At 46.6% G+C, this 10,173-nt stretch overlaps 1 protein-coding gene across 1 annotated transcript; it reads right to left on the bottom strand.

The window, feature by feature from the left end:
* Positions 1–8,705: 8,705 nt before the first annotated feature.
* On the bottom strand, positions 8,706–9,704 carry LOC135895462 (olfactory receptor 52R1-like). The gene has a single exon (XM_065423573.1). The coding sequence runs from the start codon at positions 9,702–9,704 to the stop codon at positions 8,706–8,708; it is 999 nt and encodes a 332-aa protein (XP_065279645.1).
* Positions 9,705–10,173: the final 469 nt, after the last annotated feature.

The following is a 10,173-nucleotide window of genomic DNA, read 5'->3' as shown; positions in this document are numbered from 1 at the left end:
CCACTGCACATTGAGTGGATGTTTTCAGAGAACTATCCACAATGACTCCAAAATCTCTTTCTTGAGTGGCAACAGATAATTTAGACCCCATCATTGTATATGTATAATTGGGATTATGTTTTCCAATGTGCATTACTTTGCATTTATGAATAATGTATTTCATCTGCCACTTTGTTGCCAAGTCACCCAGTTTTGTGAGATCCCTTTGTAAATACCTCTTTCTAGTCTGAAAACTGACCATTTATTCCTACCCTTTGTTTCCTATCTTTTAACCAGTTAACTATCCATGAGGTAACCTTCCCTCTTATCCTATGACAACTTACTTTGCTTAGGAGTCTTTTTTGAGAGACCTTGTCAAAGGCTTTCTGAAAACCTAAGTACACTATGTCCATGGATTACCCTTGTCCATATTGTTAGGAGAATGTGAAGTAAATAGGGTAAAGATAAACAATAATAATCTTGTTTCTGGCCTTGCTTTTAATTTAAACAGGCTGAATAACCAAGCAAGAGAATGTAAATGAAAGCACTAGGCCACACTCCCCTTCTCCCCCCCCCCTCCTCAGCTGGTAGCCTTCCTTTCAGTAACAAGAGAAGAGAAGGGGCTAATCAAGCAGCAGGAAGGTCTAAGTAGGAGACACAAAGTCTCCAAGAAAGTGACCATGGCAAGAAATAACCCCACTCCTTATCCCTCCCATCAGGTACAAAAGAGGTGGTGTTATTGCCCCTAGACTCAAGACCCCTCCAGAACGGAACACTGATCATATATTGGAAGGAGTGGTACCAGGGGAGGGGCACTAAAAGTATAATTATGTTTGCCAAGAAGAGGGGGGCAGAAGAGGGAGCTCCGTTGGCGTGCGGAGCTAGGGGTCAGGAGAAGAAGAGGGTTCTATTGGAGTACAGAATAGTGGAAGAGGAAAACTCTACCGGCATATAAAGATAAGACAAGCTGGTGTGAAGGGCTTCGGAATATGGTTACACTCTATCTGCGTATAGAAATAGCCCGACTGGCGTGAAGCATTTCAGAATATGCTTGCTTGTTTAGCCCCAATAAACCCATCAAATTGCCTGCAGATTGGACTCTGGACTGTTATTTTTCCAGCAAATGGTGTCTGGGAACTGAGAGGGAGGAGGGAGCTGGACCCCCACTAACACATACGCTTGTTGACCCTCTCAAAGAATTCTAGTAGATTGGTGAGGCATGATATCCCTTTACAGAAAACACATTGACTCTTCCCCAACAGTTTATGCGTATGTTTGACAATTTTGTTCTTTAATGTAGTTTAAACCAGTTTACCCAGAACTGAAGTCAGGCTTTCTGGCCTATAATTGCCAGGGTCACCTCTGGAGCCCCTTTTTAAACATTGGCGTCACATTAGCTATCCTCCAATCATTTGGTACAGAAGCAGATTTAAATGATAGATTACATATCACAGTTAGTAATTCTGCAATTCCACATTTAAGTTCTTTCAGAACTCTTGGGTGAATAGCATCTGGTCCTGATTATGTAATACTGTTTAGTTTATCAATTTGTTCCAAAACCTCCTCTAATGAGAACTCAATCTTGGACAGTTCCTCAGATTTCTCACCTAAAATGAATGGCTCAAGTTTGGGAATCTCCCTCACATCCTCAGCCATGAAGACTGATGAAAAGAATTCATTTAGTTTCTCTACAATGGCCTTATTGTCCTTGAGTGCCCCTTTAGCATCTCAATAGTCCAGTGGCCCCACTGGTTGTTTAGCAGGCTTCCTGTTTCTGATGTACATTTTTTGCTATTACTTTTTGAATCTTTGGCTAGCTGTTCTTCATATCCTTTTTTTGCCTTCCTAATTACATTTTTGCACTTCACTTGGCAGAGTTTATGCTCCTTTCTATTTTCTGCAATAGTATTTAACTTCTACTGTTTAAAGGATGCCTTTTTGCCTCTCAATGCTTCTTTTACTTGGTTGTTTAGTCATGTTGGCACTTTTTTTGGTTTTCTTACTGTGTTTTTTAATTTGGGGTATACATTTAAATTGAGTCTCTCTTATGGTGTCTTTAAAAAGTTTCCATGCAGCTTGCAGGGATTTCACTTTTGGCACTGTATGTTTTAATTGTTGTTTAACTAACTTCCTCATTTTTGTGTAGTCCCCCTTTCTGAATTTAAATGCTACTGTGTTGGGCTGCTGTTGTGTTTTCCCCGCCACAGGGATGTTACATTTAATTATATTATGGTCACTATTACCAAGTGGCCCAGCTTTATTCACCTCTTGGACTAGATCCTGTGCTCCACTTGGGACTATATCAAGAATCGTCTCTCCTCTTGTGGGTTGCAGGACTAGCTGCTCCAAGAAGCAGTTATTTGAGGTGTCAAGAAGCTTTATCTCTGCATCCTGTCCTGAGGTGATATGTACCCAGTCAATATAGGGATAGTTGAAATCCCCCATTATAATTGAGTTTTTTATTCTTATAGCCTCTCTAACTTTCCTGAACATTTCACAGTCATTATCGCAATCCTGGTCACACGGTTGGTAGTGTATCCCTACTGCTATATTGTTATTATTTGAGCATGGAATTTGTGACAAAGTGGGAGTCTTACTGCTTTGTGTGAATACTGGGTGTACCTCAGTTTCCTTATGTATTGCACCAATGCTTGGTGATGGGAATAAGGGTGTGTGACTTTGGCTGAGACCGTTGAGGGCAGGTGAGGAGGCTCAAGCTGCCTGCACGTAAACGATGGCCATTGCCCTTCATAACCTGAGACCCAGGAGGGGGATACGACCAGGTAACACTTTGCCCGGAAAGTGAGACAAAGACCAGGAGGCTGGGCAACGGGTGTGTCAGAGGCCTGATCACTGGAAGCTGGACAGTCTGCTGTGGGGAACTCAGAGGGGAGAGTCTAGGGCATACGTCCCAGGCTCCCCCCAAAATGGACTTTGCTGAAAGTCACTGAGTTCTGCACTAACAAGCTCTGTTCTACGCTGTGTTCCAGTCAACTAATAAACCCTTAAGTGTTACAACGCTGGCTGAGAGTGACGGCTGACTATGAAGTTGGGGTGCAGGACCCTCTGGCTTCCCCAGGGATGCTGAATGCTCTGAGGTCAGACCAGGATGGCCATAGCCGGGGAGGTTTTTGCCCTCGACAGCATGTTCTGAGTGTACTCGTGGTACCCAAAGTCCTCGGTGGCTTCATACAGAGCAATTCAAGAGCTTCAGAACTGTGACTCCATCACAGAATTGCTATCCATAGAGATTCTATGGTACAGTTTAGTTCATTTCAGATTTTTACTTTATTTGAGTCTATTCTTTCTTTCAAATATAGTGCCACTCCCCCACCAGCATGACATGTTCTGTCCTTTCAATATATTTTGTACCCTGGTATTACTGTGTCCCATTGATTATCCTCATTCCACCAAGTTTCTGCGATGCCTCTTACATCAATATCCTCATTTAATGCGAGGCACTCTAGTTCACTCAGGTATGTCCCTGGCTGTGGATGGCTGTATAAGTGCAATACCTGCCAGAGTTTTGTGGCTTGACACAGCATCGCAATGTAAGAGGGATACCCCACATGGGTGGGACAGAGGGCTCAGATGTCCCACAGTCCTGGTTGCACCCCAGGAAACCCATCACAGGAGGTCGGTCCTTTGGGCTAGTCCCAGAAAACACAGGGACTCTCACAAGATCCCCTCTCTGGGCAAGTTGTTCGAAGCCAAGGGAGATGGCTGGCGATGCCTGGAAGAAACAGCCAAGTTCACGGAGGTCCACCTCTTACTTTCTTTGTTCAAGGACCAGGCTCCCTGCATCAAAACATGTTTTAACCTGCTCTTCCCATCCTCCAGTGGCTCTAGTGTCCAAGCTGCTTGCTCTGGTAGAACCTGGGCAATGCCCCTTCCTCAGGTGGCTAGAAACTGTAGCACCATCATGGAACGAGAACATGGTGTGATGCTGTATGATTGAATATGACCATTTATATCATATTTGTTACCACTGTTATAATATTGCAACAAATCTTGTGCAAAGTATGTCATGTCAGGAGTCAAAGGGAAAATTATGATTCCCTAAGTATGATTATTCTGTTTATAGACATGCATCATATTTGTGTCTGAAGTTATGAATATTGGCGATGTACTGGCATGGGCTTTGTTTGGGACAGTAACATTCCATGCACAGGGCAGAGGATATAAAAGAACCCCTGAGACATCTCCACCTTGTCTTCATTTCCCTGCACTGGATTTCCAACACAGAAGCTCTGAACAAAGACTGATGACCCCCAACCAGCTTGGGTAATTTCCAGAAAGACTTTTGCAAGCTAGCAGTTTATACCATCACTGATGTGATCCTGATCCCTAAACACTGAAAAATCACGTGCATTTGTCTGATCTATAAACCATTTATAGCTCCTCTTCTTTTATCTATTATTAAACCTTTACTTTTTAATTGCTAAAGGATTCGCAGGAGCGTGATCACTGGGTAAGATGTGAGTTACACACTACCCTGGCTAAGTGGCTGGTCTCTTGAGATTAGAAGGACCCTATATGTGGTGAAACTGGTTTTCACTGACTGCTCATCATGGAGTCCAGTGTCAGTGATGACCTAAGGGCTGGGATGCCTCAGGAGACTGCACTTTTGGCTTCTAGTTAACTAGGGCGGTGAGACAGAAATTTACATTTGTTGCTGGCTTGGTATAATCTAATGATAGAATAACCACCAGTCTGGGGTGAGTCTGCCCTATTTCTCAGCAGCTTGTCCTGAATTTGGAATCCTCATCTGTGTCCCACTGAGGCACGGTGACACATGGACACAGAGTTCACTGTTGGTAGGTGATTCACCAACTATTGCTCACTACTCCCAGGAGATATCCCCCTTTTACAGATGGGGAAACTGAGGCAGTAGGAAGGGAAGTGTCTTGCACTGGGAACATAGGCCACGAGTCCCAAGATGACAGTCCCTTGCTTAGTCTCTCTCAGACCTGGCTTGTACGGTCCATGCAGCAGCACAGAGGCATGGTGCTCTCTCTCCATTGGTTTCTCTAGTACTGGGGATCTCCACTGATTTCAGTGGGGCTGCACCCACTTACATGAGATGAGGATTTGGGGCAAGACATTTTACTAGAGATAAAGAATCTGCAGAGACCACTGAATCCGGAGTGAAGAGTCCCAGCTCAGCCACGGATATACTGGGTGACCTTGGGCACAGCCTCTGCATGCATTAAATGGAGATTAGTATTCATTATTTCTAGTGTGTTGCTATCAAAAAGTCCTAATCAGGGCCTTCAAGTCACATGCTGCACTGATTTGGTTCCTTGCAGCACATCATTGGGATCTATGCACTGTGCAGAGTTCCAGGCAGCGTGTGGTCCCTGGTAAACAAGCAAGAGGGGTCTGTCCTGGGGCTGGTTTTGTTCAACATCTTTATTAATGATCTGAATGATGGGATAGATTGCACCCTCAGCAAGTCTGCAAATGACATGAAGCTGGGGGGAGCGGTAGGTACGCTGGAGGGTAGGGATAGGGTCCAGAGTGACCTAGACAAATTGGAGGATTGGGCCAAAAGAAATCTGACGAGATTCAACAAGTACAAGTGCAGAGTCCTGCACTTAGGACAGAAGAATTGCATGCACTGCTACAGGCTGGGGACTGACTGTCTAAGCAGCAGTTCTGCAGAAAAGGACCTGGGGATCACAGTGGATGAGAAGCTGGATATGAGTCAGCAGTGTGCCCTTGTTGCCAAGAAGGCCAACAGCATATTGGGCTGTATTAATAGGAGTATTGCCAGCAGATCGAGGGAAGTGATTATTCCGCTCTATTCGGCACTGGTGAGGCTACACCTGGAGTATTGCGTCCAGTTTTGGTCCCCCTACAAAAGGGATGTGGGCAAATCGGAGAGAGTCCAGCGAAGGGCAATGGAAATGATTAGGGGGCTGGAGCACATGACTTATGAGGAGAGGCTGAGGGAACTGGGGTTATTTAGTCTGCAGAAGCGACGAGTGAGGGGGAATTTGATAGCAGCCTTTAACTACCCAAAGAGAGGTTCCAAAGAGGATGGAGCTCGGCTGTTCTCAGTGGTGGCAGATGACAGAACAAGGAGCAATAGTCTCAAGTTGCAGTGGGAGAGGTCTATGTTGGTTATTAGGAAACATTATTTCACTAGGAGGGTGGTGAAGCACTGGAATGGGTTACCTAGGGAGATGGTGGAATCTCCATCGTTAGAGGTTTTTAAGGCCCGGCTTGACAAAGCCCTGGCTGGGATGATTAGTTGGTGTTGGGCCTGCTTTTGACTAGATGACGTCCTGAGGTCTCTTCCAAACCTAATATTCTATGATTCTAAGAGAAGGCTGAAATCTGAGCTGTGTGGAAAGCTGTTTTTGTGGCTGTAGTTTTTAGCTGTTTCTTTAATAAATTCTTCCTGTTTGAGAAGGACTGAAATTCCACTGATCACGACACACAAATAGCCTCACTGCATCTAACACAACACAGAGGAGCAATGCCAGTGCATGGCCAGAGCAATGGTGCTGGGGGTCAGGACTCCTGGTTCTTATTCTCAGCTCTGCCACCGACTCATTGGGTGGCCTTGGGTAAATCACTTTACCTCTAAGTTGCTCAGTCCATCAATAACATGGGAATAATGCTGTTAGGGGGCTTATTCCTTCACCCTCTCACTTCCCTGGTCCTTCTTGCATGAACAGAGAGCAGCAATACCCGAACTCCGAAGGTGCAAACAATTCGATGTTTATTGGGGTGAACTTCCAGCAAGCAATGATTCCAATTCCTTCCTCAGGGTCCCCCTTCCCAGCTCTGACACCACAGAGCCTTGCCTGTGTCCCTGTTCCCATTCCCCCCACCCCTTTAGCGAAACATGATTCCAATTCCCCAACCCCATTCCCTGTTCCCATCCCCCCCTTACTTCCTGATTGACTGCAGACTATATAGTAAACTTGAGTTCTGCTTAGCTGTAACTTAACCAATCATTTTACTGAAATTTAACTAATCAATTCTAACATATTGTAACATGATTATTTAACCAATTATATCCCACCCCCTTAATTGGTTTACACCCAACAAAATTAATGATACAGCAGACAGAAACAATCACAGAACCAGACAGAGATTATACAGACAAGCAATAGGGAAGTGGAGACTACAGTGATAGAACAATACAGAAATGAGGATTTCACATCCCAGCTATTGAGAAGTGAGTTCTTGCCAGACAGGATGCTATCAAACTAAGTTTCCTTTTATATCTTCTAGGCTCTTCCCTTTCTCTGGAGGTGATAGGAATATCAGAACAGGATTGTGTTCCTAACAGCCCGATAGCACCTTATTTCAATGTGACTAGTTTGGAATGTGAGGATGTGACTGTTCGCTTCCCAGCTTATGGCTGCCTCTGCTGCTTAGCCCAAGGCTTAGCCTAAGAACAGGGCCTCAGACTGTCACCGTGAGAAAAGGCCCTTACACAGACAGACAGTGATTTTGATTCTTTCTTTTCTACCTCTATAACTAGCTACGTGATAAGAATACACCTACATTCTTAAAGTATAGGCCTTTGCAGACAGGCCTGAATATCTATATCCTAACAAACGCTGTCTGGCAGCCTCGCTAAAGAGATTCTAGATGTAGTGATCAAAAGTGTCATGCAGAGCGTATGTTAGACTCAGCTTCACAGTTCAGCTTCAGCCCCTGGGCAATGAGTGCCCTATAGTTCTAGATAAGGTGCCGTTTATATGTGTAAATACCTGGCTAATGGTAGCTGTGCCATTTATCTCCCTCGCTGTGGGCACCGAAGCCATCCCAGCCTCTGCCCAGCATCCCACCTTCCCAGCTAATGCAGGGGAGCATCCTTCCACCTCTCTCACCTGTTGTCCTCCTAGCTTCAAAGCTGATCCCTGTCACTGCCCCTGAGGCCTGGCTCAGAGCAAAGGGCTCCCAGCCCATACCCAGGGCAGGGACCCTGCCTGCTACAGGTTCCCAGTCGGGAGGAACAAAAGGGAACCAAAAGCTAAAGAAATAAGCCACACAAGGGTCTCTTCCCTCAGGACTTTGTAGCTGTAGCGCCCACAAGCTGTATGATGCACAATCTCACCTGCCTGCAACACAACCCTGGTCTCAACCCCCAGCTTCTTTTATATGGATTCCGGGCTTCCCTCTCCATTTCTCATCCGCCTGTCGGCCCCAGCGCTGCGTCCTTTCTGCACTCGCTGCAGGCTCCTTGTCAGCCTCCAGCAGCTCCTGTCCCAGCCCCGAAGCAGAGGGAGCACATCTGGGCGAGGAGGGAGGTCGGGATGATCCACAAAGTTTATGGGGTTGGGGAGGAAAGGAGCGAGCAACAGGGCTGTGACTCTGGGGAAAGTGGTAAAACAGAGGTGGGGCCGTGCGGGAAGAGTGGAGAAGGGAGCGGGGCCTTGTAGGAATACTTGGGACCGGGGGCGGTCTTCTGGAAAGAGGTGGGGTAGGGGCCAGGACCTTGGGGAATAGGCAGGGAAGGGCACATGGCCTCAGCAGTCCAGTTACCAGCAATTAGAATGATTCTAATCCTGTAAGTTAGTGAGTTGTACACAGACCAATTCCTCAGTTTGTCGTGCAGCACAGCACAGCACAGCAAGGCCAGGAAAGGGATTAATGTCACTTTGACTGTCCAGTCAGTGATTCAGGGAAGAGGGCCCAGCGCCATGTCACCAGCCAGCTCTGCACGGAGGTCAGTATGAGACCCAGAGCACCAGGAGAAAACTTTAGCCCCCTTCATGAGTAAAGAGCTGGAGCAGCCTCCCACGGAACTCTTTGGTCCTCACCCCGTAGATGACGGGATTTAGAGCGGGGGGCATCGAGTGGTACACATTGGCAATGAGAATGTGGAAATACTCAGGCACATTCTGGCCAACCCGGTACATGAGGGAGATGAAGAGATTTGGGATGTAAAAGGCTAAAATGACAAAGAGGTGGGAGCTGCAGGTCCCAAAAGTCTTGAGCCGGGCGTCCTTTGTGGGGAGGCTGAAGATGGCCCTGAGGATCTGGGTATAGGACACGGCGATAAAAATCATATCCAGACCCTTCACACAGAATAGCACAGAGAGGCCGTAGTAACTACTGACATGGGTATTGGCGCAGGCCAGATTCACCACGGCCATGTGTGCGCAGTACGGTTGCGGGATGATGTTGGTTCTGCAATATGGCCACTGCCTCGCCAGGAGGACGAGGGGCAGTATGACCATGCAGCCGCGCAGCATCACAGCCAGGCCGATCTTGGCTACAACTGGGTTTGTCAGGATGGCGGAATGTCTCAGGGGGTTGCAGATGGCCACGTAGCGATCCAGGGCCATGGCCACAAAGATCCCAGACTCCATCTCTATGAAGCAGTGAATGAAGTACATCTGGGTGAGGCAGGCACTGAAATTGATCTCCCTGGAATTGAACCAGAAGATGCTCAGTGTTTTGGGCAGAGTGGATGTAGTCAGGACCAGGTCAGTGACGGCCAGCATGCAGAGGAAATAGTACATGGGCCCATGGAGGCTCGGCTCTGTCTTCACGATGAACAGGATGGTGAAGTTCCCCAAGATGGCTATGGCGTACATGGCGCAGAAGGGGATGGAGATCCAGACGTGGGCCGCCTCCAGCCCAGGAATGCCCAGCAGGATGAATGTAGAGGGGTTCTTGAAAGCACTTGTGTTGGAATCTGACATGGAGTAGGGGAGAAGGTTTCCAACTCTGAGACAGAACGGTGTCTCCTGCATGTACTGTACGTTCCCCTGACTTCCTTTATGTGCCCAGGGTCTAGGGTGATGGTCGCAGTAAAAATGCCTGTATGGAGATACAATGTTAATTTAAGACATCAAATGTACCACTGGAGGCTGTTCAAATGGGTGAAGCAGATTGGTTGCTCTTCACACACTGAAAAATGACATTTTCATTATTCAGGTAAATGAATTGTGAACACATGACCCTACTAATGCCAATTCCATATTTTATGGTGCCCCCTGCCTCAATAATTCCTATACATCCTGGTGTGAGAAACCTTAATAGGCAGCAGCAGGAAACAAGAGTGTGGATACTGGTTATCCATCATTGTTCCTTCATGCAATGAAACCCAGGCTAGAGAGTCCATTCTGAAGGGAGTTCCCCATTCACCCAGTTGCTCAAAATCTGAGAGAGAAAAAAAAGAACAAAGCTTTGACTAAACTTGTACCAGAGGGAAACATCCCA

The sequence above is a fragment of the Emys orbicularis genome, chromosome 1 (assembly GCF_028017835.1).
Source record: "Emys orbicularis isolate rEmyOrb1 chromosome 1, rEmyOrb1.hap1, whole genome shotgun sequence".
NCBI lineage: Eukaryota > Metazoa > Chordata > Testudines > Emydidae > Emys > Emys orbicularis.
Note: the sequence above shows the minus strand (reverse complement) of the source record. Positions and strands in the feature narration are given on the sequence as shown.